Source organism: Geotrypetes seraphini, chromosome 13 (assembly GCF_902459505.1).
Source record: "Geotrypetes seraphini chromosome 13, aGeoSer1.1, whole genome shotgun sequence".
NCBI lineage: Eukaryota > Metazoa > Chordata > Amphibia > Gymnophiona > Dermophiidae > Geotrypetes > Geotrypetes seraphini.
The window spans coordinates 80,962,289-80,988,578 of NC_047096.1; the positions used below are offsets into that span (position 1 = coordinate 80,962,289).

Consider the following 26,290-nt stretch of genomic DNA (forward strand, 5'->3'; position numbering starts at 1 on the left):
CAACCTCACAAATGGAATCTCAACTCTACAGCTCTCCGGTCCATCTTTACTCAATGGGGCACTCCACAAGTGGATTTGTTTGCGGCTCCCCACAATCACCAGTTGCCCCAGTTTTGCTCTAGACTTTACTCTCCTCTCCATCTGGAAGCAGATGCTTTTCTCCTGGATTGGATGGGTCTATTTCTCTATGCATTCCTTCCAATTCCTTTCATGTTGAAGACTCTGTTCAAACTCAAACGAGAAGCAGTCACCATGATTCTCATTGCTTCTCGGTGGCCCAGGCAACATTGGTTCTCCCTTCTAATTCAGCTCAGCTCCAGGGAGCCAATACCTCTTCCCGTTTTTCCTACTCTACTTACTCAGCATCAAGTATCACTTCTCCATCCCACCCTGACATCATTGCACCTGACAGCTTGGTTTCTCTCGGGCTGAATCCATCTCATTTACATCGCTCTCAACCTATTCGACATATTATTGACACTCCAGGAAACCAGCCATCCAACAATGTTACCAACAAAAGTGGTCTAGGTTTTCTTCCTGGTGTCTTCTTCATCATCATGATCCAACTTCCTTATCAGTGGATTTGCTCTTGGATTATCTTCTTCATTTGTCTGACTCTGGACTCAAATCTACATCTATCAGAGTCCATCTCTGTGCTATTACAGCCTCTCACTGCTCATCCTCTGGTTTCCAGAAAGGACTTTTCAATCTTAAACCACCTCTCAAGCCTCTGCCTGTTGTCTGGGACCTTAATATGGTTCTTTCCAGGTTGATGAAGCCTCCATTTAAACCAATGGCCACAACTCATCTAAAGTTTCTCACCTGGAAAGTTGTATTCCTTATTGCTCTCACTTCTGCCAGGAGGGTCAGTGAGTTACAAGCCTTGGTGGCAGATTCACCCTTCACAGTTTTTCACCATGATAAAGTGGTTCTATGCACGCATCCAAAGTTTCTACTGAAAGTTGTCACAGAATTTCATCTCAATCAGTCGATTGTTCTGCCAGTGTTTTTCCCTAAGCCTCATTCTCATTCAGGAGAAACTGCATTACACACTCTGGACTGTAAACGTGCTTTGGCCTATTACATCGACAGAACTGTCTGCAGACAGTTTGGACTTAACAAATTTCCTAGAGAGATCAGATACCGAGGCACTACTAGTTCCAGCTACCCTTTTGGTGCCATTTGCTATTGATTCTGACAGAGAATGGATGCTTAAATTGTTTTTTAAGCATAGAGATACTCTGCTTATGAAAGATAAAATAAGAATGTATCCAGACATATATAGGTTAACCCAAAAGAGAAGAAAGCAATTTTTTGTAGTGCAGTTGGGAGCTACTTTCATCCGAGATACCCTTGTAAATGTGTAGTTACTCATTCTGAGATAAGATATGGTTTGTTTGTTTTTTGCCTCAACAGTTATCTAAATGTATTGCTGGTAAAGATGGGATTGGCATGTGGGATCTCTTCATGGAGGTAGTTAGGGGGTGGGTCATTAGTGTGGGCAGACTGGATGAGCCGTGGCCCTTTTCTGCCGTCATTTTTCTAAAGGATAAGTGGGAACAAGTACACCCTGAGAACTGACTTCATTATGCTCTAGGAATTTTTCCAGAACTGCTTCAATCTCCATCTTTATTTTCCTCATAATTATTACCAGTTTATATTATAGTTCTGCCTTTCTTAGCTCCTTCTCCCAGATTGTGGACTAACAGTTACAATGTAGGGATTTATCTTTCTTGATTACTATAAATTGGAAGAACATAATGGTTCTTAGAAATTTGATTTCGGACTACATTGTATAATTTCTGTTGATTGATTTGTCATTGTAAAATGAAAATTGAACAAATACATTTTTTTTAAAAAAGGAACCCCTAGGCCAGCCCTATCACACACTTTCTAACCAGTGGACCTCCACATCCACATCATCGTATAGGCATTTGCAGGTCACTCAAATGTTTACATTTTACAAAAAAAATCTTGTGCTCCTTTACTTTATAAACCTCCTAACCAAACTAAAGAATATTCAAAATTGCGCACAATGAAATTAAAAGGATCACTTAAGCAAGCCTGATACTCCCCTCTGCTCAGTTCTAAAATTCAATGGGCCAATCTAATCAAAGTTCTCAAGAGTAAGGAAGACGATATTTGGTGACAAGGTGATAAATGTCATGAAAGATGTCTTGCTGTTGAAGTGAGATACTTTGTGCCATTGTGACAAGACAGCTTGAACAGGCTTTGCCCCAAACCAGCACAAAATGAGCATCTCATGCCATAAGACTCCACTCACAGCACCTACTATCTCACTGCAAATTTTAAGAAACAGAACATTTCTGAGAAAAAAAGGCTGAAATATGAACAATGAGTTTAATTATTGTTTGCATTTTTATGTAACTTCTTTGTCTGTGGATAATATTTCAAGAAGATCCTTTTCACAATCTGGACTGTATCCCCTACGGGATTAACTGGATACTGCTTCTGGTTATATATGAAACCCCTTTCAACCTGGAAGACAAGCTGATTAAATTTGTCTTGGTGGAATGGTTTCCCAGTGTTGAGGCACTCTACTAGGCTGGTCACAAACAAATTCCAACGCATGCCATAATAATCACTAACCAGTCCTCCAAATTCTTTATTAGCATAATCTAAAATGTTGCCCATTGGGCCCCAAAGAGTTAATTGGTTCCTTGCATTCATTTCATACAGGGAAGCTTCTTGCTCACTTGTGGCCACAGTTCGGGCCTCTTCCAGCCAACGACCAAGCAAGAATTGAGTTTGACTGGATAACAGTGCATCCATTTCTGGAATGAGGTCATAGACAAGAACCCCACCTGAGGTCAGCAGGTCAGGAAGTGACTGATTTTCATAAGCTTGCTTAATGTCTAGGTAGTACAGTGCCACTAGCTGCTGGACCACCTCCCTTGTGACGTCAACTAAGTCGTACAGAAAGGTTTTACTCTTGGAAAGCTCAGCAGATGCATTCTGCAACAGTTGCCAGGCTTCAAAGAGGTCACTCCGGTTGTACCACACATTTGTCTTCATTTTCAGGGATGGGCGGTGGACTAGTGGACTCTGGTTGTGGTCCTTCCACTGTATAGTGCAATTGTACACACTACGCAAGAGAAGCTGCCATGCAGCTAAGGTCTGGGCATTCTGGCTTCCATAGCGCCTTACTGTGTACCAAGATATCCACTGTGAAAGATTGACAGGCTTGCGACTCCACCCTATTTCATTCATCAATTCATATATCATATCGTTTTGTTCAATGCCTTCTGGTGCGAGGCCAGTACCCACCATGGTAGAGTTGGGAAAGCTCATGGCATCAAATGGTCCCCTGTTGATGCTTTCCACACTACCAAACATGCCATGGTTGCCTCCAAAATTGTGCAGCATGCACCATATGAAGGGTTGGCCATAGAAAGAATCTGTCTGGAGGTAAACTGGCATGGTCTCTGCAAAGAGGTCCAGGACTATAATCTTCCCAAGAGGTGCACCATGAAGCAAAGCCCGAGTCTGAGTTGGTTTCCAGAAGCTTGGTGAGTTGACGAAGATCCAACCTTGCAATAGCCAAATGGCATCTGGATCCACTGCAAACACAGCAAGAAAAATAAAATCATTTTGAGAGTGGCACTGGTTTTTAAATGGGAGGGGAAGGGAGGACTGAGTTTAGCTCAAGTTGAGTTACTGGAGGGTTCACAATCTACGTTTGTACCTGCGACAATGGAGAGTTAATGACTTCCCAAGATTACAAGGAGTAACTGTGGGATCTGAACCCTGGCTTCCCTGGTTCTCAGCTCTCTGCTCTTAACTATTAGGCTACTCTTCCACACAAGAAATTTGGGCAGTGATGTCAGCAAGTCAGTAGAAATCCTCAAATAAAAGCCGAAATCTCCCTTTCTGCTACTCACTCTGTATAACTTTGAGTAAAATCATGAAATGCAGCCTCCCATGCCTCAGTTTTTCCACCTATGACAGATTAATACTACTATTGATCTAGATTCATGCAAAGGACAGACCTTCACCTCTTTACCAGGGTACAACTGTGTAAGTAAAGGATAAAGGGAATCATTACTGCTTGCCCTGTATCGGTAGCATGGAATATTGCTACACCTTGAGTTTTGGCCAGGTACTAGTGACCTGGATTGGCCACTATGAGAACGGGCTACTGGGCTTGATGGACCATTGGTCTGACCCAGGAAGGCTATTTTTATGTTCTTACCTCCAACATGTCTCACAAATGCAATACACCATACAACTCCCGGGGCCCCTTCTGGGCTGAAGTCTAGTCACTAATATTATGGCCTGAACTGGGTGGCAGTTTCCAAAAAGAAGAGAAGGAATGTTATCATAATTAAGCTATTAGTTTTAAGGCCTGCTCAAATTCTGTTACCAGAGGATGTGGTAAAAGCATAGTGTGGTTGAGATTATAAAAAGGTTTGCACCAGTTCATAAACTGTTATTAATCGGGTAGTTTTGGGGAAGCCATAAGCAGCACAGAAATTATTTGCTCTTTGAATTCTGCCAGGTACTTGTGACCAGGATTGGTCATTGTTGGAAACAGGATACTGGGCTAGATGGACTATTAGTCTGAACCAGCACGGTTAATCTTAGAGTTCATCTAATCTAATCCAGTATTTCTGAGTCGCACTATGCCTAAATAGGTTCAAGGCGACTTACAATATAATGTAGTATATACAATCATGTATAACTACATTATATTATAGCAATTTGAGGAGAACCAAAATATAGTTTACTCTTCTTTATATACCGCTTTTCCTGCCATATAAGTCACAGATCGAGAAATCCAGTTTTTCCTCCTTTGCTAACCTTACCTGCTGTCATTGATTTATAGATGGCAGCACTAATTCCAGAAAGGTAAGTGGGGTCTGAGGAACTGGGACACATCTCATTGAAGGTGTCAGCATTGTAGATATGATTTGTTCCAAATTCCCTGGTCAGTTCTTTCATGAAGAGTGCTCCTATCACCTGGAACATGGCATCCTCGGGATCCAGCACGTAGCTGCAGGAATAGGTACAATCAAAGCCAGCCCAGCCCCCGAGTTTGGTCACGTTCATCTCAGGAAATACTCTGTAAAGACAAAGGAAAGAACAAACTTGAAGAGATGAGACACATACCAGTCCACGAACCTGTGTGCAAAACATCATAGGAACATTCAGACTATCACAGCTGACATAAGGGAACCCGTGCTGGTGGCAGCCATTTTTCCTTCATTAAAATTATGATACATGCAAATTCCTGAAACAAAGAACAATTCACTTTCTTTAATCTAGCCCACATTCAAGGGAGGAAGAGGAAAACAAAAACATACTACCATTCAAAGAAAGCAAAAGAGAAGGAAAAATTATGTGTCTTACCTAATAATTTTTTCTTTTAGTCACAGCAGATGAATCCAGAGACAAGTGGGTTGTGTCCATCTACCAGCAGGGGAAGATAGACAGCACCAAGCTGAGCTTGGTCATATAGGATGGTATGCTCACTGGCAAGCCAGTATTCCTTGTAACAAAGCAATAGGATCAGCCGAATAGGCCTATTGGCCAAGAATCTCCTCCTTACACTGTCACACCACACAGCCAACAACCAGATCCACACACCAGTGAGACCCATGGCCAAAACTTGCAGGATAAGGAAGAAACACCAAGGACTAGAAGAAAAATACTGGGCGGGACTCTGGATTCATCTTCTATGACTAAAGGAAAGAAAATTATCAGGTAAGATACATAATTTTTCCTACATTGTCATCAGCAGCAGATGAATCCAGAGACAAATGGGATATAGCAAAGTAGTCCTTAATAAGGTTGGACAGAAAACAGAACACGAAAGGCAGAAGATATCACTCTACGCAGTCCACCATCCTTTCAAAAAGTGAAAGATGGATCTGGTAGGACCACCGTCTCCCCCAAACACTACAAATATCATCCATCTGTAGAATCTGCATCCTGAACAGAACCTGGAGTCTTACCAGAGGAATGAATAGCAGCATTGCTCCAAGCCTGCACCACTCCGTGGAAGGGAACACTAGGATACGTCTCCCACACTACAGAGCCAAATAAGATGAACTGAGGCTGACAGCATACTCAGAAAAGACAAGAGTGTGAGAGAGAGAGCCTCCCCTCCCCCCTCGAAACATGAAGAGCCAGAAGAGCCGGCAACCTCAAGGAGCCATTAGAACAAAAGGAACTGTGCTACATATTCACACTCGATCACCCAGGAATGTACCTCATGCAGCTGTCAGTGAAGACCATACCCCTGTGAGACTAGGCTGCGCTCAACTTCCAGACAAGAGGAAAGCTAGATTCTGGAATTGGAGCTGTGCCCTGACATCCAGCCACCGAGCAGAGCTCCCCCATGGAGCTGCTTCTGATCTCTATTTATTTATTTAAATTTATGAATCGCTTAAATCTAAGCAATATACAAAAGCATTTACATCCACAATTTCAAACACAAACATTGTAAAATGCAGTAAAACAAATAAGTTAATTTCCTCCACAAAATTTTCTTAATACAGAATTATTCAAATCTAAAACAAATAATAACCACAGAGTTAGAGAAAGGCGTCCACAAACAATTGTATTTTTAACAATTTCTTGAAAGACATACGATCTTTGCATAATCTCATTATACCTGGAATTTAATTCCAGAGATTCTTACTGGCAATTGAGAAAATAGATATTCTAGATTTTCTAGAGATTATAGAGATTACTCAATGTACAATATCCAGGGATTGCACCAGGGAAGTATCCAAAACAGAATGTACAACCAGGGGGCCACGCTCAAAACCAGTGTCCAGCTTGACACTCTACCTCAACAGACAAAGCAGACTGAAGCCAGAACAAGAACTGCGGCAAACAGGCAACAGGAGCAATGCTCCACCCTCATGGAGAAAATGCACCAAGCATACATTCAGAGTGGCGTTCTAGATCCAGAGATTGAATCCTGCTACTCAGGTGGGCAGATCCACGCTGTATATCTGAAGATGGAGCTATGCCAATCAGGCAAGTGGTTGCCAATCCAGCAGTTGGAGCCACTCTCTAAATTCAAGATGGAGTTATATCCACCGTGCAGCTGAGTTCATACTCTACATCTGGAGATGAAGTCATGGAAATCAGGTGAGTGCAACCCCATCTTACATCCGGGAATGGAGTTAGGCCAGTCAGGCAGGAGCATCTGTGCTCTACATCCAAAGATGGAGCTATGTCAATTAGGTAGGTAGGTAGGTAGGCGGATCCCTCCTCCCCCCCCCCCCCCGCTCTATATCCAGTGTTAGGGTTAGGCCAAACAGGCAGAAGCTCCTGCACTCTACATCTGAAGCCATGTCAATTAGGTAGGTGGGCCAGGGCTCTACATCCAGAGATGGAGCTGTGATACCCAGGCAGGTGGAACCACACTTATAACCAGAGATGATGCCATGCCATGCAGTCAGGTGGACCCACGTTCTACATCCAGAGGCGTAGCAGCGCTCCACATGCAGACTTATAGCTGTCAAATAGGCAGAAGGAGCCTCATTCTACATCCAGGAACAGAGCTGTGCCCAACAGACAGGAGGCGCTACACTCTGTAGTCAAAGATAGAGCCGTACCACACAGGCGTGTGGTCTTGCACTCCAGATCCACAACATAACATCAGCTGGCTAAGAATGACAAAGATGATATTTTAGAAAAGGCTTTCAGCACCCCTCCCAAATCCCTGGAGCAAGAGAGAGAATCACAGCTAAGTTAATCAGAGATGGAGGGAAACCCCCCCCCCCCCAACTATTTTTACTGACTCTTCTCAAAGCATACAACGTTCCTTAAACACAGTTTAAGATGAAAATGTACATGGAAAGGAGAATTCTCAAAGAAAGTTCTGCAGTGCTAATAAAGCACAGTGAAGGTCTCTAGACACAGAAAGCAGATGTGAACTCGTGCAAGATCTTTTTTTAAAGTGGCATTCCTACTCACTCCTTTTTCCTAGTGGCTTAAGGTGAATTATATTCAGGTACACAAGGCATTTCTTCAGAGGGAATTGGTGAAGTACACGTGATCTTATCCTATGTCCGTGTGCAGCCAGTTTGAAAATTGGCTCCTAAATGAGAAAACTAAAAAGATCACTTTCCCCAGAGAAGAGCTCTACACTTGGGGCCCATTCCTGACATGCAAAGGCCCTAAAAGGCAGTCTGTGTGACTAGAGTACTGTGTCTATGATTGATATTATTGACTGACCAAGAAGTCACTGACTAGACTGGCTCCTAATTGATTTGATGATTTTTGTTGTCTGTTTTGTATTTTCACTTCTAATTTAGATACATTATATCATCTGAATACTGTTTGCATGCTATTATACATTATGTTTGCTTATTTTATAAACTGCCTAGAACAATAACCCCCCGGAAATGTCCATTACACAAAGGGCTAGATTCACTAACCTGCCTGAATTGGAACAATCCGTTTCCGATTCAGGCAGGTCCGATGAATTCACTAACCTAAAATATGCAGATGGGGGCGATCAGAGGAATGCCCCCATCTGCCTGCATGGATCCCGCATGCGCAGACCCGTCCAAGCCGTGACTTTTTTTTTAACTTTAAACTTTTGCGAGCCTGTGGGTTTAACCCGCTTAACCACAGGCTTGCACAGGCAGTCGGGGCAGGCATGTTCGGGGCCCGACTCTCCTGCTCCTATGCGGTGGCGGCAGCCTCTTCCCTCCTTCCCTTCAATGCGAGCCCGTGAGTTTAAAGCTGGTGCTGCACTGTGCTGTGCAGCCCCGCTTTAAAACCATGGGCTTGCACTGCGGGGAAGGGTGACAGAGAGCAGGAGAGTCTGGGTGAGCAGGCAGGAGAGATCAGGGCAGGCAGGCAGGCGCGTTCGGGTCTGCAGGAGATGGGGCTGACAGGTTAGAAAGCAGGGCGACAGAAGGCAGGACAGTGGCAAAGGGCTTCAGCGACTGGTCCTCAGCAGTCGCTTTTTGCGAGCCCAGTCGGATCAAAAAAAGTTTAGTGAATCGTGTCCTGCCTACTTTGCATGCAGTTCCCCTCATTTGCATGCGCGCCCAGAATCGGATCGCTGCACAGGTTAGTGAATACTGCAGGAGGGAAATCTGGTCGCAAAGGGCTCGCAAATCGATCGGTACATGATCGGTTTGCTTAGTGAATCTAGCACAAAGTAGGCCAAGAAGGCTTGGATACAAAGTTCAGCAACACCACACCTAGAAGAAATTCAGACAGAGTGGGGGTTGGGGGAAGGCAAGGACTTCTTCACTATCTTCCTTTCCTTTTGGACTGACTTGAAGGGTGATGTTGTGCCTCCCTTCCCATGGCCTGGTATCCTTTGCAACAAAAGTTTCACTTACCGTAGAAGAGCACCCGGCACATGTCCTGCGAAGGCTGGAAGGACAGGGATCATCCCCAGTGACCTCATTCTTCCCAGGATCCTATACTGGTATAAAGAAAATGGTTGGTAAACAAGAGAACCCACTGCTGATCCCTGAAAGTGCTCTCTCCTTACCCACAGATCAATATTTATTGATTGATTGGGATTTATTAACCACCTTTTTTAATGAAGAGATTTATAATACACTGAATAGTGATTAGGTAGTCTTAAGTATTTATAACAGCCTGGAGTCAGACAGTCACATACTCCTAGAAAGAACGTCAACTTAGCCAGTTTTGTGGTTTCCTAGTTTATTCTGGTTATTAGTTTCTGTCCTAAATGAAGAAAGGTTAATCAGATGTCGCTGACCTCTGGGCACCTGTGTGTGTTTCAATTTTGTCTACCCCATTCTTATAACTGAAACTGCTGAGCCTAGTTTTACTGGTCTTTGTGGGGGAGGTAGATCCATGGAAGGGGATGATCAGATTTTTCTACTTTTCAGAGTTGGGTAAATGTGGGGTAGGGAGGGAGGGAGAAGGCACAGGAGAGCAGCAAGTTGGCATTTTTCTCATATGAAATGCAAAATGGCTTGTTTTTCCCATCTTATAACTGAAACGCCTGGATCCAGTTCAGCCAAGCTTTGTGTGAAAGTAAGTCCTTGGGGGTATTCAATGTAAACTGCTTAGGATATAAGAGATATATAAAAATTATAAATAAAATATATCAGACTTTAAAGTTGGTGAGTGATTTTGTGGGGCCTAGGGAGGGGATCAAATTTGGAACTTTCCCTATAAGAAATGCACAGGTGCCAATCAGGTTGCAAGGAAACATAAGAACATTAAAATAGTTGTACTTAGTGGCATAACAAGGGTATGAGGCGGCCCTCCCCCTGTTCCCTTCTTTTCACCACCCTACTCCTTCCCCGTCCCTCATGCCTCATTTGCACCCTCTCTCACCCCGTACCTCTTAAAATCTTCACCAGAGCAAGCAGCTTCTCCAGCCTTCCCTCTGATGTCATTTCCTGGCCCCACAACCAGGAAATGATTTCAGAGGGGAGCCAGGCTGGCACGAACAGCAGGCCAGAGAAATTGCTTGCGCTGGTGAAGATTTAAAGAGATGGGGTGAGGGGAGGGAGGGCGTGAGCGTGGCATGGGGAAGTGGAGAGGTGCTGGCATCCCTATCAATATGGTGCCTGGGGCAGTCCGCCTCCCCCTCTCCCACCTTACTATGCCACCGGTTGTACTGGGTCAGACCAATGGTCTATTTAGCCTAATATCCTGCCTCTAACAGAGACCAATCCAGGTCACAAGTACCGGACAGAATCCCAGGATCTCTAGTTTTATCCCTATAAGTATTTGGTATTATCCCAGGACAAGCAGGCAGCGTATTCCCACACATGGGTGACGTCAGCAACGGAGCCCCGCAGCGGACAGCCTCGAAAGCAAACTTGCTTGAAGATCTCGAACTTTCGAGTGCTGCATCGCGCATGCGTGCGTGCCTTCCCGCCCGAACTAGGGGGCGCATCTGCTGTGAGGATCCTCAGTTCAACGTTTTCCGCGGAGCTGAGAAGACTTGTCGACTTAGTTCCCGTAGCGTTGTGCCTTCTCTTCACCGCGGCTGAGTAGTCTTTATTTCTGTTCGGTCGCTGTGTTTCATTTTGTTTCTACTTGTAAAAAAAAAAAGTAAAACTTTTAGTTTTTGTTTTTTTGCGTCGGGTTGGGAGATTGAGGCCTAGGCCTCTCTCCCTCGTTCTCGACACGGACTTTGTCCTTTCTATGTCCCGGCCTGTTACCGGGTTCAAACGGTGTTATCAGTGTGGCAGGACTATTTCCATTACTGACCCCCATAGTCGGTGTATGCTCTGCTTGGGGACGACTCATCGTCCCGAAGACTGCCTTCGCTGCCTCACTCTTCAACCTCGTGCCTTTAAACGCCGCTGCGACAGGTTCTTCGAGCTTTTTCCTCGAATGGAGCCTGAAAAAGCGGTAGCCTCGGCCGAGGCATCTGTGAAACCCTCCACTTCGGGACAAGCCTCGAGTACAAAGACTTCGACTTCGCCTACTCTGCAGGCCTCGGCCTCGAAGACCTCCGGGTCCTCGGCCTCGAAGGCCTCCTCGGTGTCCTCGTAGCCTGGACTGGGGGGTAAGTCTCCTGCTTCCTTTTCAGGTACCAATCCTAAGAAGCCAACGGAGTCTAATACCTCGCAACCTGGGGCTCCAGGTTCGACTCCGTCTTCGAGACTGTCTTCCAAACGTGCTTCCAAATCGAGGGAATACTCTCCTCCGAGGTCGCCCTCAATGGAACGCACGAGACCTCCCGTGACTCCGAGTCCCTTGGTCTCTGTCCCTATGTTTGAGGACATGCTCAAGTCAATTTTGACCACGCAAATTTCCTCAATCGTGGCACAATTGGTCCCGACCTCGACCTTGTCTTCACAGGTCCAGCCTGAGCAGCAGTCCCTGCCTCGTCGGCAGTCACCTCGCCGCAGGTCTCGATCTCGAGTCTCTTCCTCGGACTCTTCACCTGACCGAGCCTCTAAGCGGTCTTTACCTCGATCGAAGCACCGCTCTAAGTCTTCGAAGGTCCTTTCCTCGAGGAGCTTGAGGCCTTCAGATTCTTCGAAACACATGCCTCGCTCTCAAAGTACTGTTGCCTCTTCTGTTTCATCGAGGCATTCTAGGTCGAGGACCCCACCTTCGAGGCTTTTGCCTCGGGAACGGTCTCCTTTAGCAAAACCTCGTACTCCGCGCACTTCTCAGTCTCGGAGTCTTAAGCGGAAACATTCCACCACACCGCCTCTAACTGGTAGTGCAGCATCCTCTGTTACCTTATGTCTCGGTTTGGAGCCAGTTTCCCAGTATTCCCGCGAGGCCTCCCCATCTTTTTCAGTGGTGCCTCGCTCTCGTTCTGCCTCTCCTCAGGAAGCTTCTACGTCAAAGTCTTCCTCCTTTGCAAAGTTTGTCTTCGACATGGGCCAGGCTCTTAACATCCGCAAAAAAGTCTGCTTCAACACAGGTGTCATGGGCAGACGCAATGTTTCTTTGGGAGGATGGGAAAGTTCCATATCCACCAAATACTCAGGTGTGTACTTCGAATCTGAATGTAAGTCGATGTTAAGAGCCTGGCCCATGTCGAAGACAAACTTTGCAAAGGAGGAAGACTTTGACGTAGAAGCTTCCTGAGGAGAGGCAGAGCGAGGCACCACTGAAAAAGATGCGACCAAACCCACTCCGTCTTTTTGATGGTCCAGTGGTGAGCATTCCAATCGCCTTGCATCCGAACTCCTCACTGCCCATCGGAGGCCGCATTTCCCTTTTTATATCTGTCTGGGAAACCATTACATCGGACCTCTGGGTCCTCACGGTCATCCGCGAGGGATACTCTCTACGACTCCTTCAGGTGCCTCCAGATCATCCTCCAGGAGAGTGTCTTTCCAGTCTCTCGCAACTCCCCCTTCTTCTTCGGGAGGCTCAGGCACTTCTTCGCCTTCGAGCTGTGGAGGAGATTCCTCCTTCCGAGCACAATCTAGGGTTTTACTCCAGATACTTCCTAGTTCCCAAAAAGACGGGGGATTTGCGACCTATTCTGGATCTCCGTGCTCTCAACAAATTTCTAGTCAAAGAGAAGTTTCGCATGCTCTCTCTTCCAGTTTTGTATTCTCTCATGGATCAGGGAGATTGGATGTGCTCACTGGACCTCAAAGAGGCTTATACTCACATTCCTGTTCATCCGAAATTCCGCAAATATCTCCGGTTCAAGGTGGGGAACCTTCATCTTCAATACAGGGTTCTTCCGTTTGGCTTGGCGACCTCCCCCAGGGTCTTTACCAAGTGTCTAGTCGTGGTAGTTACAGCCCTTCGTGCTCGAGGGCTTCAGGTTTTTCTTTACCTCGACGATTGGCTTATCAAAGCCCCTTCTCTTCCAGGGGTTACTCAAGCGACCCTTCAGACTATTTCTTTTCTTCAAAGTCTGGGGTTTCATATCAACTTTCCAAAATCTCAGCTAGTTCCAACTCAATCGATCCAATTTATTGGCGCAGTATTGGACTCAGTTCACATGAGAGCTTTCCCTCCTCTCAATCGTCAAGAAACCCTACTACACCTTTGTCATCGCGTAATTTCCATGTCAACGCTCACGGCTCGTCAAATGATGGTCCTCCTCGGGCATATGGCATCTACGGTACATGTGACTCCCTTTGCAAGACTCCACCTTCGCGTCCCTCAGTGGACTCTGGCGTCTCAGTGGCATCAGGGCCTAGATCCGCCTTCTCGTCATATAGCGGTGACGCCTTTATTAAAGAAGTCTCTCCACTGGTGGATGCTCTCTTCCAATCTTTCCAGAGGTTTGCAGTTTCACCACCTTCCTCATCAGAAAGTACTCACAACAGATTTGTCCGAATACGCATGGGGAGCCCACATAGATGGTCTCCGTACGCAAGGGTTGTGGACCGCCACAGATCGTCGTTGTCACATCAATCTGTTGGAACTCAGAGCGATCTTTCTTGCTCTCAAAGCTTTTCTTCACCTCCTTCACGACCAAGTAGTCCTTGTTCGGACGGACAATCAAGTAGCGATGTATTATGTCAACAAACAGGGTGGGACGGGCTCCCACTCCCTTTGTCAGGAAGCTCTGAGGTTGTGGCATTGGGCGATTTCTCACAACATCCTTCTCAGGGCGGTATATATTCAGAGTCAACAGAATTGCCTTGCAGACAAATTGAATCGTCTGCTTCTACCTCACAAATGGACGCTCAACTCCCCTACACTTTGTCGAGTATTTGCTCGATGGGGAACTCCTCGGGTGGATCTCTTTGTGTCACCCAACAACTTCAAACTTCCTCTGTTTTGTTCCCGCATTTTCTTGCCTCTTCGTCTAGAGGCGGATGCTTTTCTTCTGGATTGGAGGGGTCAGTTTCTTTATGCATTCCCTCCATTCCCTCTAATTCTCAGAACTCTGGTCAAATTGAAGTTGGACCATGCCACAATGATTCTCATAGCTCCCAAGTGGCCCCGACAACCTTGGTTCTCTCTTCTTCTTCAACTCAGCATCAGGGAACCTCTTCTTCTACCAGTTTTTCCTTCTCTGCTCACTCAGAGTCAGGGGTCTTTACTTCATCCCAACCTACAGTCTCTTCACTTGACGGCTTGGTTCCTTTCCACTTGACTGATCCTTCTCAATTTTCTCAGTCTGTTCAGGATGTCTTTCTGGCGCCCAGAAAACCGTCCACTCGTCAATGTTATGGTCATAAGTGGACCAGGTTCTTGGCTTGGTGTTCCAATCATAGTCTTCAACCGAAATCTTCCCCTCTGAATTCAGTTCTGGATTATTTGCTTCATTTATCTCAGTCTGGCCTTCAATCCACCTCTATTAGAGTTCATCTTAGTGCCATTGATGCTTTTCATCAACCTCTGGATGGAAAACCTCTCTTGGCACATCCTCTGGTAGCTCGTTTTATGAAGGGACTTTTCAATCTCCATCCTCCAGTTAAACCGCCTCCTGTGGTTTGGGATCTTAATGTGGTTCTGGCTCAACTGATGAAACCTCCGTTTGAGCCTATTGACTTGTCTCATTTTAAATATCTTACTTGGAAAGTTGTTTTCTTAATTGCCCTCACTTAGACTCGTCGAGTCAGTGAGTTGCAAGCTTTAGTCTCGGATCCGCCTTTCACAGTTTTTCACCATGATAAGGTGGTTCTACGTACACATCCAAAATTCTTACCTAAAGTAGTGTCTGATTTTCATTTAAATCAATCTATTGTGCTACCAGTATTTTTTCCTAAGCCGCATTCTCACCCTGGTGAGGCGTCTCTACATACTTTGGACTGTAAACGTGCGTTGGCGTTTTATCTTCAACGTACTCAACCTCACAGGACTTCTCCTCAACTTTTCCTTTCTTTTGATCCAAATAGGTTGGGCCGTCCTGTCTCGAAGCGTACCATCTCCAACTGGATGGCTGCTTGTATTTCTTTTTGCTATGCTCAGGCTGGTCTTCCTCTACAAGGTCGAGTGACGGGCCACAAAGTTTGAGCTATGGCGGCTTCTGTTGCTTTCCTCAGATCAACTCCTATTGAGGAAATTTCCAAAGCTGCTACTTGGTCCTCGGTTCATACTTTCACCTCTCATTACTGTCTGGATACTTTATCCAGGAAGGATGGCCATTTTGGCCAATCTGTTTTGCAAAATCTTTTCTCATAAATTGCCAACTTCCCTCCTCCCTTTTTACTTAGCTTGGAGGTCACCCATGTGTGGGAATATGCTGCCTGCTTGTCCTGGGATAAAGCACAGTTACTTACCGTAACAGGTGTTATCCAGGGACAGCAGGCAGATATTCCCACAACCCACCCACCTCCCCTGGTTGGCTTCTTGGCTTGGTATCTGAACTGAGGATCCTCACAGGAGATGCGCCCCCTAGTTCGGGCGGGAAGGCACGCGCGCATGCGCGATGCAGCACTCGAAAGTTCGAGATCTTCAAGCAAGTTTGCTTTCGAGGCTGTCCGCTGCGGGGCTCCGTTGCTGACGTCACCCATGTGTGGGAATATCTGCCTGCTGTCCCTGGATAACACCTGTTACGGTAAGTAACTGTGCTTTCTGCTCTCAACATCAGCTGGTGATTGTGCAGAAACAGTGTTCATAGCCCTATCCCTTCCACAAACTGTGTGAGCAGGGGGGTTGGGTGGGGGGAGGAAGATATGGGTATTAATGAGGAATTAAATGTTGCTTAAGAGTTATACCTGATGGCTGATTCGGAACCCATTATCTGAGTTTCAGAAAAGCTGGGTGCACTATCAGGAGGAGGTTCTCCTGTTTTATTTTATAGAGTGTGGCGTAGTGGTTCAAACCCCGCACTGCCACTTAATCCTCCACTGCCCCAGGTATAGTAGATAGAATGTGAGCCCACTGGGACAGATAGGGAAAATATTTGAAAGTACCTGTATGTAAACTGCTTTGAGTGTGGTTGTAAAACTACAAAAAGGCAGTATACAAGTCTCAATCCCTTTCCTTTATATCCCCCACTCCAACATAGCAAGGCTGGACATATCAGTGAGGGCACTGGGAATCCACTCCCCCATAGAGTTGCAAATGAAGGGTCAGCCCTGGCTCTTATTGAGCTGGAGGAAACTGTCACATCAGAAAAAAAGAAAGAGAAGTGCACGAGGGGCGGGGCTAGAACCAAGACTAACTAGACCAGTGTTCTTCAACCTTTTGACATCAATGGGCCGGCAGAAATAAAATAATTATTTTGTGGACCGGCACCAGTCTGCGGAGCGGCAGTTGAAGAACACTGGGCTAAGTCGTGCCCATCTCCACTCAATCTATGCCCCAGACCCCACCCCCATAATAGTACTAATTGTAACACCATTTTTTCCATCCATTTTTTCATATATACACAAACACAATATAATCGTATTAACAACACATAATGGTTAACCACAAAATTAAAATACACAAATCACACTGTAAGCTTTTCAACATTTATTCCTACCAGAAAACAGATAACCCCATGCAAATGCAGGACCAAAAACTTAAAGTACTAATATTTACAAACAAACCCTAAGATGTAAGACTCTGCAGGCAGTACAACCCCAGAGGAAAAGAAAGAAATGCATGGGGACATGATAGAAACATTCAAGATAATGAAGGGAATAGACTTAGCTGATAAAGACAGGTTGTTCACCCTCTCCAAGGTAGGGAGAACGAGAGGGCACTCTCTAAAGCTGAAAGGGAATAGATTCTGTACAAACGTAAGGAAGTTCTTCTTCACCCAGAGTGGTGGAAAACTGGAACGCTCTTCCGGAGGCTGTTATAGGGGAAAACACCCTCCAGGGATTCAAGATAAAGTTAGACAAGTTCCTGCTGAACCAGAACGTACACAGGTAAAGCTAGTCTCAGTTAGGGCACTGGTCTTAGACCTAAGGGCCACCACGGGAGCGAACTGCTGGGCACGATGGACCACTGGTCTGACCCAGCAGCGGCAATTCTTATGTTCATTTCTTCCTGAACAGACAGCAGATGTAAATCAATCACTAAATAAAAAATAAAAGCATTCCCCCTACCGCTGTTGTCTCTCTCCCTCCATGATGTGCTTTGCCTGCCCCCGGTGTTATCTTCGGGTCGGTCCATGGTGCGATCAACGCGGCATCTTCGTGCCGGCTCCCTGAGTGCTGCAGTGCACAAAGCTGTGGGCAGTGTCCCACTCCTCATCTGGAAGCTTTCCCTCCAACGTTGCGACGTCAGAGAGAGAAGGCTTCTGGTTCAGGCGCAGGACATGCATAGAAGCCTTTTCCCACAGCTTTGTGCACTGCAGAACTCAGGGAGCTGGCCTGAAGACACCGCATTGATTGTACCGTGGACCAGCGGCTGAAGAGCACTGTCTTGGGCCCAATGGACTTGCTGGCCCTGCGGACTGGCAGAAAATTTCTGCAGACCGGCACCGGTCCACGGACCAGCGGTTGAAGAACACTGAATTGGAACTCAATTAATCAGAACTCTCAAGCAACCAGAAAAAAAGGTCTAAGAAATACTGTAATACTTTAAATAAAAATTAAAACAAAATCAATAACTTGGCATGCCATACCTGAGTACGCCCACACTTTGCCTACCACATGTCCGGTAGTTTGTATGGAACAGTTTATGGTATGGCATAGTATGGGGTATAGTATTAGTTAGGCCTATTTTTAATAGTAACTGTCAAGCAACCAAAAACTACATTTATCCGGCATTTAACAATCCTCATGATCACATTTGCAGATTGTGCCAAATCCGTTCAGACTCTAAATTCTTGGAGCCTAAATCACTTAATATACTGATATGCTCCCTAGTAATATCTAAGATTGACTATTGTAGCGCACTGTTTAAGGGAATCACGCAAAAGGAAATATAACGCTTACAGATTATACAAAATACTTCCATCAAACTTATCATGAAAGCTAAAAAATTTGACCACTTCTCGCTCCTTTAAAAGAAATCTCACTGGCTTCCAGTTGCTCTTTGTATAACTTACAAAATATGCTTACTTACATTTAAAACTCTTCTTTCCAAGGCACCAGCATTTATCGATCGAATCCTCATCCCGTACGCCTCCACAAGATTACTTAGATCCAATGATCAATATCTATTGACAGTTCCCTCTCTTAAAATTATTAACACTCGTAGACAGTACATCTTCTCGGTCACGGCATCACAAAGGTGGAATTCGCTACCAATCCATTTAAGAGAAGAACGTGCACTGGATAGATTTAAGGGCAACTTAAAATGTTTTCTTTTTAAAGATGCCTTTGATCTTTAGCTCAGATAACCAGGTCTTCATCTTTTCATTTGATGATTATTCCTCTTGTAGAGGCAGTCTGCCTTCTGTTCTTTTCATCTCTTTCTTACCCTTCCTGCTGTTCTTCCCCTATTCGTCTTCTTTCTTATCTAATATTGTATTTCCTCCCCTCCCTTTCTTTTTGGTACAGTAAGTCCTGTGTGTCTTTTGTATGTCTGTCATCTGGTCCCCTTTATTGTTGTAAGTTATTTTTAATCATTGTTCATCGCTTTGAAATGTGATTAAACGATTCATCAAACTTTAAATAAAACTTGAAACTTAAGAACATAAGAATTGCTGCTGCCGGGTCAGACCAGTGGTCCATCGTGCCCCGCAGTCCACTCGTGCGGCGGCCCTTAAGTCAAAGACCAGTGCCCTATATGAGTGTAGCCTTACCTGCGTATGTTCTGGTTTAGCAGGAAACTAGTTAACTGGGGGCTAGATGAACTAAAGAGGATCGGAAAGATCGTGTGGGTCTCTCTGATCTGATTTTTTGGCCGATTCAAAAAGAGCTATTGATGCACTAAAAAGTTTGCATGCAGTTGATTCACGTGGATGTTCGTCATAATCCCTGACTCAGCCTCCGACTGATCATTGTGAGAGCGACTCTCACACATGCGCAGAGTCAGTAAGGAAAGCCCGAACAGCTGAGAGGTAGGGGAAACACCAAAAGCAGCCCCTTGACACTCAGCTGTTTGGAGCAGGAAACTATTTTTTTTCTCTTAATGGGCACAGACGCTCTGAATGTTACACACACACAAAATATGAGCCCAACTCGCTGACGATGGCCCTCCCCACAAACCGGCACTGTGAATCAACCTGCACCCCCGCGGCAGTGAAAATGGCAGGACGAATGCCCATTTCCTCCTACCGTGCCGACCCCACCCCGATCATGCAGAAAACCAGGCGGTGATCCGTTTTCTGCATCGGGTCGACAAATGCGATCGTCACTAAAACTGTTAAAACAGGTTTCGTGACGATGGCTGGCTTTAGTGCATCTGGGCCTGAGAGTCTACTGTAGTACTATTAGAATACACAGTGCTGACCAACCAGAAATGCTGCAACAGATAAGAGAACTTCCTGCTCCAAAAAAGCTTACAGTGCTGTAGGAAGACGGGGAGGACACTAGCAATTTAGTGAGTCTCATGCAGATAGTGGAATGTCCCCAACAAGCACCAAATCTTTAGGCAGGCTTGGACTGTGGAAAATAGGCCCGAGTGAGACTTTAGTTTGGAGAACATTACATAGAAATGGGAAATTTTCAATCATACTGCAGTTATGGAACACATGAACCTACAGAGAGGGCAGGAGGATAGCACGTCACTACCTAACCCAAGTTACCTGTAAGTACAGCTGCTTCAGATGCCAGGAGACGGGCAACGGGCCAGCCCAGGAGTGAATGTTCCCCATCCGACCCCAAGCCAAAAACGCAGGCCCGGTGAAATAGTCATCGATTTCAGATTTGTTGAGACCCAACATTAAGTAGACCTGGAAGGAAAGGAGGAAGCATCCTGACATTAAAATAAATGTTTCCCTTTTCTGCACCATCCAAGAATTCAAATAAATTATATTTGGCTTAGTCTGCAGATAAATGTTTCTAAGTAGGGCATTCTTTTTCTCTTGAGATGTCCTGTTTCTGTCTCGCTGTTGACACCAGCCTGAAGATGGCCCTAGTGGTAAGGATGTAGGCTGGAAGAAATGGGTCAGGGCTTGAGGATCAGGCAGGTTAACACTAGACTCATTCTAGAGCAGTGGTTCCCAAACCTGTCCTGGGGGAACCCCAGCCAGTCAGGTTTTCAAGATATCCCTAATGAATATGCATGAGAGAGATTTGCATACCTGTCACTTCCATTATATGCAAATCTCTCTCATGCATATTCATTAGGGATATCTTAAAAACCTGACTGGCTGGGGGTCCCCCAGGACAGGTTTGGGAACCACTGTTCTAGAGCCCCATATCTCAATTCCAGGCATCGTAAAGGGTCACAAATGCAAAGAGAAAGCTGCTGAACACATGGTGGCACTAGAGTCGACTGCATCCCAGAAGGAGAGTCAGCTGCAAAAATGAATAGGAGTGAATGTTTTTGAAAAGAAATGTATACTGTATGTTTTCAAGTTTTATTTATTTATTCAATTTTCTATCCCGTTCTCCCAGGGGAGCTCAAAACGGTTTACATGCATTTATTCAGGTGCTCAAGCATTTTTCCCCGTCTGTCCTGGTGGGCTCACAATCTATCTAATGTACCTGGGGCACTGGGGGGATTAAGTGACTTGCCCAGGGTCACAAGGAGCAGCATGGGTTTGAACCCACAACCCCAGGGTGCTGAGGCTGTAGCTTTAACCACTGCACCACACTCTTATATATGTACAGTATGTTGGAACCCGCTTAATTATAGGCTGGCTTTAAGCTTTTTAAATTCATTTTTTTAAAAAAAAAGTATTTAGGTTCAGGTTATTTCACAAACCGCAAATATAACAAGGAAAATCTAAGCTGTTTCCAAATCAAAAATAAGTAAGAAAGGGGAGCTGTGTACAATAACGACACTGAGAGACAAATAACAAGACAGACCAAATTAAAGCTCCCTTTTATCAAGGCATATTAGGGTTTTATATCGCTGGCCGCTCATAGAATTTCTGAGTGTCAGAACTTTTACCACAGCGGCCGAGGATAAAAAACCCTAATGCGGCTTGATACAAAGGGGCTTATAAGAGGGTTCTAGGGAAAGGAAAAGTTTACAGTACAAAATCCATTTGAACCGCAAGGTGATGGCGGAATGGAAATCCCTAATGTAATGTAAAATGAGGGGAGATAAGGGGAGGGAATTACAATAAGAAGGGTTTTTAAAACAGCTCTCTCTCTCAGGCTTCTGAAAAGGAATTAGAGTGGGGGAAAATTTAGGAGAGGAGCAAAAATCTAAGAATTAGACTGAAATACAAGGGAGAAATGATGGGCTTTTAATAAGCTCTTAAACTTATTGAAGGAAGCTTCAATCCTCAAGTAAAAGAGAGGGAGCTCCAAAGAGTTGGGCTCATCACACTGAAACATAAACTTCTGAATTGTTAGAAGATGTTGCTGTGAAGAATGGAGTTTCCTTGAGGGTGAACTAGCCTTAAGGGGATAGTTACTAAGGTGTGGTTTAGTTGGCCTTTACTGAACTTTAGTTTATTATGGAAATCGCTGCAGTCTCTCAGTACTTCAGGTTAGTGATTCCATGATACATAATTTCACAAGCTCCATTCATCATTCCTGAGAGCATTGGGCTGCCAAAATCCAAGATATAGAGAACTTTCCGAGACTCATCAAGCCTAATGACTATTATCCAAAGCTGCTCATCCATGTTGGCACTAATGATACTGCTAGGTACTCCTCTGGACGTATCAAAAGTGACTTTGTGGCTCTGGGAGACAAGGTGAAGCAGTCATGTGTGCAGGTGGCATTCACATCAATCCTTCCTATCAAGGCCAAGGCAAAGTTATTTGCATTCTGGAGATGAATGTGCAGTTGTGTGGATGGAGTCATCGAGAGCGTTTCAGCTTCCTAGCTCTCTCCGTGCTTTTTTACATTTGTTCCATTGTCGTGCTGCATTATTACACTGTTATAGCTAATTAAATATATGATTACATTGCTAAGCACACAAAAGTGTACACCTATGATGGTATGTGGCTAAAGTAGGAGTTTTGTCTCCTTGAAAAGCCTGGATTTGTAAAGCAATGGAGCCGTGGTTCTTTGTTTGAACATGGCTTCTCAGGGCTTACTACCTCACACTGAGGATGCACTTCACTATTTATAATTTATAAGTATATTTCAGTGTTGGTGTTTTTGCAGCTCTCCTAACTGTAGAATTTTTGGCACTGCTGCATTATTTGTGACTTTTAAGTATCCACTGCAACTGGGGGGTTTTGTACTTGTGCCTGTCAAAAAAAAAAAGCAGTCCCTGTTCTCCGTGCTTGCCGGTTCAGCTGACTGGGGAAGGAGAAACCCCAACTAGCTGAGCTAGCAGGAGTCCCTGAAAGGGTCTCAGGCCCATGCCCGGTGCATTCTGGGATGCACTGGGAATGGCCTAGGCCCCTCAGGGAATCCTTCTCAATCTATCCACTGCTTTTGATACTGTGTGCTACCACCTCCTCCTTGATATGCTATCCTCACTTGGATTTCAAAGTTCTGTTCTTTCTTGAGTCTCTTCTTATCTCTCACATTGCATCTTTAATGTATGCAGTAGTGAATCCTCCTCCTCCACTGCTATCCCATTATCAGTCGACATACCCCAGGACTCTGTCCTGGGACCTCTTCTTTTCTCCATCTATATTCATTCCCTTGGTGCTCTCTGATCTTCTCTATGCTGACAACTCCCAGATCTACTTCTAGCCACTAGAAATCTCTACAGGAGTCCAGGCCCGAGTGCCTGTCCGATATCGCTACCTGGATGTCTCATTGCCACTTAAAATTGAACATGGCCAAAACTAAGCTACTTATTCTTACATCTACCTCTCCTCCCACTCTCTTTCTCAGTGGATAACAATCTCATCCTCCCTGTCTTGTCAGCTCGCAATCTCAGGGTCATCTTTGACTCCTCTCTCTCTTTCGCTGCACAATCTAACAGACTGCCAAAACCTGTTGTTTATTTCTCTATAATATCTCCAAAATCTGACTCTTCCTCTCTGACCACATTACCAAAATCCTTATAACCTCTCACTTAGACTACTGCAACTTGCTTCTCATAGGTCTTCCAACTAATCATCTCTCTCCCCTTCAATCTGTTAAAAATTCGACTTCATGACTTATATTCTGCCAGAGTCATTATGTTCACATCACCCCTTTCCTCAAGTTACTTCAATGGCTCCCTATCCATTTCTGCATACAGTTCAAACTCATTTTATTGACTTACAAGTGCATTTACTCTGCATTTCCTGAACTATCTCTCCCTATATTTCTCCCCCGGGAACTCTGTTCATTGAATAAGTTGGAGGATAGGGAAATAGGATCTTTATGGTTTTTTATGATGGGTGTGATGAGTATATGGCCGAGATCAGTTGGGAAATTACCATTGATCATTTGTTGTGATATCCAATCGTAGAGCAGTACTTTGAAAGGTATGGGAGCTGGTTTCATGATGCTAGGTGGGCAGTTGTCAAGGTGGCAATAGGAGTTGGCGTATTTGTTGTACAGTTGGAGAAATTGGAACCAGTCGTGGGTTTCGAAACGGTCCCAGTACATATTGGCTGGGATTGAGTCAAGTCGGGGGTAAGTAGGAGTGAAGGAGTGATTGGAGGGGGTGAGTTTTTGAAGGAAGACCTTAGTAGGAGGATTTTTGATAAAGCCTTTGGCGAAACATGTTGGAGATTACAGGTCCCTACCTGACATTAAAATCTTGAACAATAGCGACTCATGTAATCAGCAAGCATGAAAAGCTAAGTAAAAGAAAAGTTGATTAAGAAAGAAACGTTGCTTAAGAATTTGAACTTTTAGAACGTTAAAGCACTTCAAAAGCATGGAAGCTTTAAGAATAATAAAAAAAAGTCTGATGAGGATAAATCTGCCTCGGTATACCTCAACCAGAAAATGATTGGTTGGAGGTAGGCATATTCTGAAGACTTAAAAAATAAATAAAATGTCTTATTTATCGAATATTTAATATTATGTTACAACTGCTGTATTTTAGCATCAATTTATTGGTAGTTAAGATAAAGAAGAGGTTATAAGTTTTTAATTGTCTGAGATGAGCCAGGTCTCAGTTATGAATATTAGGTGTAGCTGGGATTCAGATAGCCAGTCTTTCACTAGCTGGGCTTTATTCCTAATGGATCTTATGCTAAGGTAAGCACAGGAGAAGATGTAGGAGGTTGGGGGGTAGAGTGGGTCCAGCGGGGGAGGTGTTTTGTGATTGTCTTTGTCTTTTGGGTTTGGTTTTGGGGGCCTAGTTCAGTTCGTTCTGAGTGGGTGAGAGAAAGGTGAGTTGGGATTGTCTTTTGGATGGGAAGAAGGACTATTCCTTTTAGTCCTACTTGTACTACCACCTGTTTTACCAAATCTTAGATAGGCACATCTAGAAATTACCAGACTGTGCTTTTTCTGTTATTGTATTTCACTTAGTAAAACAAGATAAGTGATCAAATCAAATTTTAATAAAAACTTGAAACTTGAAAACACTTCTTTTTTGCTGCTCCCTATTCGGAGAGAACTGTCTTTGAAAACTTTTAAGATATTAAAAATGTGGCTCTTTAATATTGCATATCAACTAAAATCCTGAATAAATCAAGCTTGCCTAGCTTTTGATTGAACCTGCTATCCTTACTTTTTTTATTTTTCTGTTTTCCAGTGTGTTCTATCCTGTCATTATTGTATTTCTTTTCTAATTTGGTTTTAGAACTGTAAACCACTAAGATCTGTCATATGTACTGTAGCCAAGTGGTAAATTGTAAATAAACCATAAAACATTTGGTCAATTTTCTGCGGGAGATAAGAACATAAGAATCGCCATACTGGGACAGACCAAACGTTCATCAAGCCCAGTATTCTGTTTCCAAGAGTGACCAACCCAGGTCCTAAGTACCTGGCTAGATCCCAAGTAGCAAACAGATATTATGCTACCTATCCTAGGAATAAGCAGTGGACTTCCTCAAGCCATCTCAATAATGGCCTGTGGACTTCTCTTTTAGGAAATCATCCAAACCTTATCTCTGCTGAATATTTGCGCTGACTGAATATTAATAATAAAATAATAATAATAATAATTTTATTTCTTATATACCGTTATACCATAAGTTCAAAGCGGTTTACAAGATACATGCAATGAGAGTATGCGATGTTTACAACAAGATACATAAGTTCAGAGTGGTTTGCAAGAAGATACATGCAATGAGAATAACAGGAGTAATGGGAAGAGAAAAGAACTTTCAGGGATACAAAATTACAAGTGGAAGAGACTCAAATTGTGTTCAAGAGACGAGTCTTCAGTGATTTTCTGAAGTCAGCGTATGAAGCGGCCTCGAGTATGGGTTTTACGAGCCACGTGTTCAGTTTAGCTGCCTGGAATGATAGCATTCTGTCAAGAAACTTCTTGTAGTGACATGATTTCAGAGATGGGTAGTTAAAGAGATTTATTCTGCGAGAGCTCTTATTAGGGTAGTTGAGGAAGAATTGGGAGGTGAGGTAAGTTGGTAGCATCCCAAATAATTAGGCCCCATATGTGCTATCTGAACAAGAAAAGATTGGGTAGAGTTTTAGTTAAATTATAAATTAAAAAATATATATATTTTCCTGTACTAGAGTGGGATTTTGGGTCTTTATTCCCTGTCTCAGAGCAGCAGCGGGCTGCCAGGTTCATAATTTGGTAAAGCTGAGGTGTCTCATTCAGAATGACAGTTTTTTGGTCAGATGCCAACTAGCAACAGACAGCTTGAACTCTACAAAGATAATAGGCAGCATTCGAATACTCAACCCGCTGCCAGATAACCTCCTGCCCAACAAATGCCAGGGGTAAATTGATGCCACTGAGAGCCATCCAGTCGATCTCCTTTTCCCAGCGATCCCAGTCCCACCAGACAAAAGAATAACTGGCGGTGCATACATTCTGATAGTAACGAAACCTGTAAGCAAATAAAAAGGTAATAGACTCACTCTTTCTTGAA

General features: G+C 44.3%; 1 protein-coding gene across 1 annotated transcript in view; it reads right to left on the reverse strand.

The window, feature by feature from the left end:
• Positions 1–970: 970 nt before the first annotated feature.
• NAGLU (N-acetyl-alpha-glucosaminidase) overlaps positions 971–26,290 on the reverse strand; it is a 32,650-nt gene continuing 7,330 nt past the window's right edge. The window contains exons 2-6 of the mRNA XM_033918937.1: positions 26,101–26,248; positions 20,003–20,149; positions 9,339–9,424; positions 4,827–5,083; positions 971–3,581 (exon numbers count right to left, since the gene is read on the reverse strand). Coding sequence (XP_033774828.1) covers positions 2,362–3,581; positions 4,827–5,083; positions 9,339–9,424; positions 20,003–20,149; positions 26,101–26,248 — 1,858 coding nt within the window. The 3' untranslated portion in view covers positions 971–2,361. The remainder of the gene's footprint in view (positions 3,582–4,826; positions 5,084–9,338; positions 9,425–20,002; positions 20,150–26,100; positions 26,249–26,290) is intronic.